Source organism: Colletotrichum karsti (genome assembly GCF_011947395.1).
Source record: "Colletotrichum karsti strain CkLH20 chromosome Unknown Scaffold58, whole genome shotgun sequence".
Taxonomy (NCBI): Eukaryota; Fungi; Ascomycota; class Sordariomycetes; order Glomerellales; family Glomerellaceae; genus Colletotrichum; species Colletotrichum karsti.
In genome coordinates, this window is record NW_024065958.1 from 252,253 (window position 1) to 253,384 (window position 1,132).

Below are 1,132 nucleotides of genomic sequence, written 5' to 3' on the forward strand. Positions count from 1 at the left end.
CAACTGATGGTCTGATGAACGTGAAATCATAATCTGATTGTGAATTATTCATGGTAGCGACTATTGTTGGACGTGGAAAGATGCTGTTACTGACATGAAAGATAAACCCGTCAGCTGCTGTGACGTCCGAGCATGACACTCCCTGCGAAGAGCACCAAGCATGGCAAACATCCGAATCCGACTCGAAATATTCATTCGCTACCTTGAAGAGGCCAGAATACCTCTTCTAAGTTTTCTCCCATACATCGCGTTCGATAATTTTCAAGCGGGTACTACCCCTTGGCAGAGTCATAATACCCCGCGTTCAGCTCCCGCGAATGCCCTTTACGAAGATAATCCAAGCTTCTGCTTCTGTACCCGCGGAATGATTCCAATAACCACCAAGAGGGAAGTTACGATGACAGCCCACAATTTCAGCTTGAGAACGTTCTCGTTAAAAGGGGTGTCGGTGGCAGTCGCGACAGTGATGAGGAGGAGTACAAGCACGACATAGCCGCTCCAGCGGTGGTACTTCCAGATGGACTTGGCGTTGTCCTCGCCTCCGTACAGCTTCGGAGTAGCCCACATGGTGAAGCCAACGAGATACTGAAGAAGCAGGATGACGGAGAGGATAACGCCGAAGTAGCCGTGCACGGAGTGGAAATGGGAGCCGGGACCCTGGCGAAACTTGTTGATTTCTATGATGGTGACACCAGCTACGAGGAACAGGAAAGCGAGAAGATTGAGCACGGCGTGTACACGCTGGCCAACGCGCTTCTGGTCCGGTGTATGCGTCGGCTGAAGAGAGAGGATGGACTGAATGAGGGTGAAGATGGCGAGGCTCTGGGCTAGCGGGTGGTAGGAGAAGAAGATGACGTCCTTGGTCAGTACAGCAGCCCAGATCATGGCGACGAGAATGACGGCGCCGAATTGGGCGATAATTCCGGTGCCTGGCGATGTTGGGTCAGCAGCGTCCCTGGGATCGGCGATGCGACAGCGGTAACATACCGAGAACGAGGTTTGTTGCGATCAGCTTGCCGGATGGTTGCTGGGCATCGCCGGGGCGTCCAAGCAGAGGCTCCAGCTCGCCATGGCCGTGACCGCGATGGCCATTAGCCGGAGGTGGTTCTGGGAGTCCCGTGGCAGAAGACAT

The 1,132-nt window shown here is 54.0% G+C and overlaps 1 protein-coding gene across 1 annotated transcript; it reads right to left on the reverse strand.

The window, feature by feature from the left end:
• Positions 1 to 324: 324 nt before the first annotated feature.
• Positions 325 to 1,132, reverse strand: CkaCkLH20_12403 (cytochrome b561; the record flags this gene model as incomplete). The annotated part of the gene is made up of 2 exons (XM_038895116.1): positions 325 to 929; positions 988 to 1,132. The coding sequence occupies 2 exons, from the start codon at positions 1,130 to 1,132 to the stop codon at positions 325 to 327; spliced, it is 750 nt and encodes a 249-aa protein (XP_038739630.1).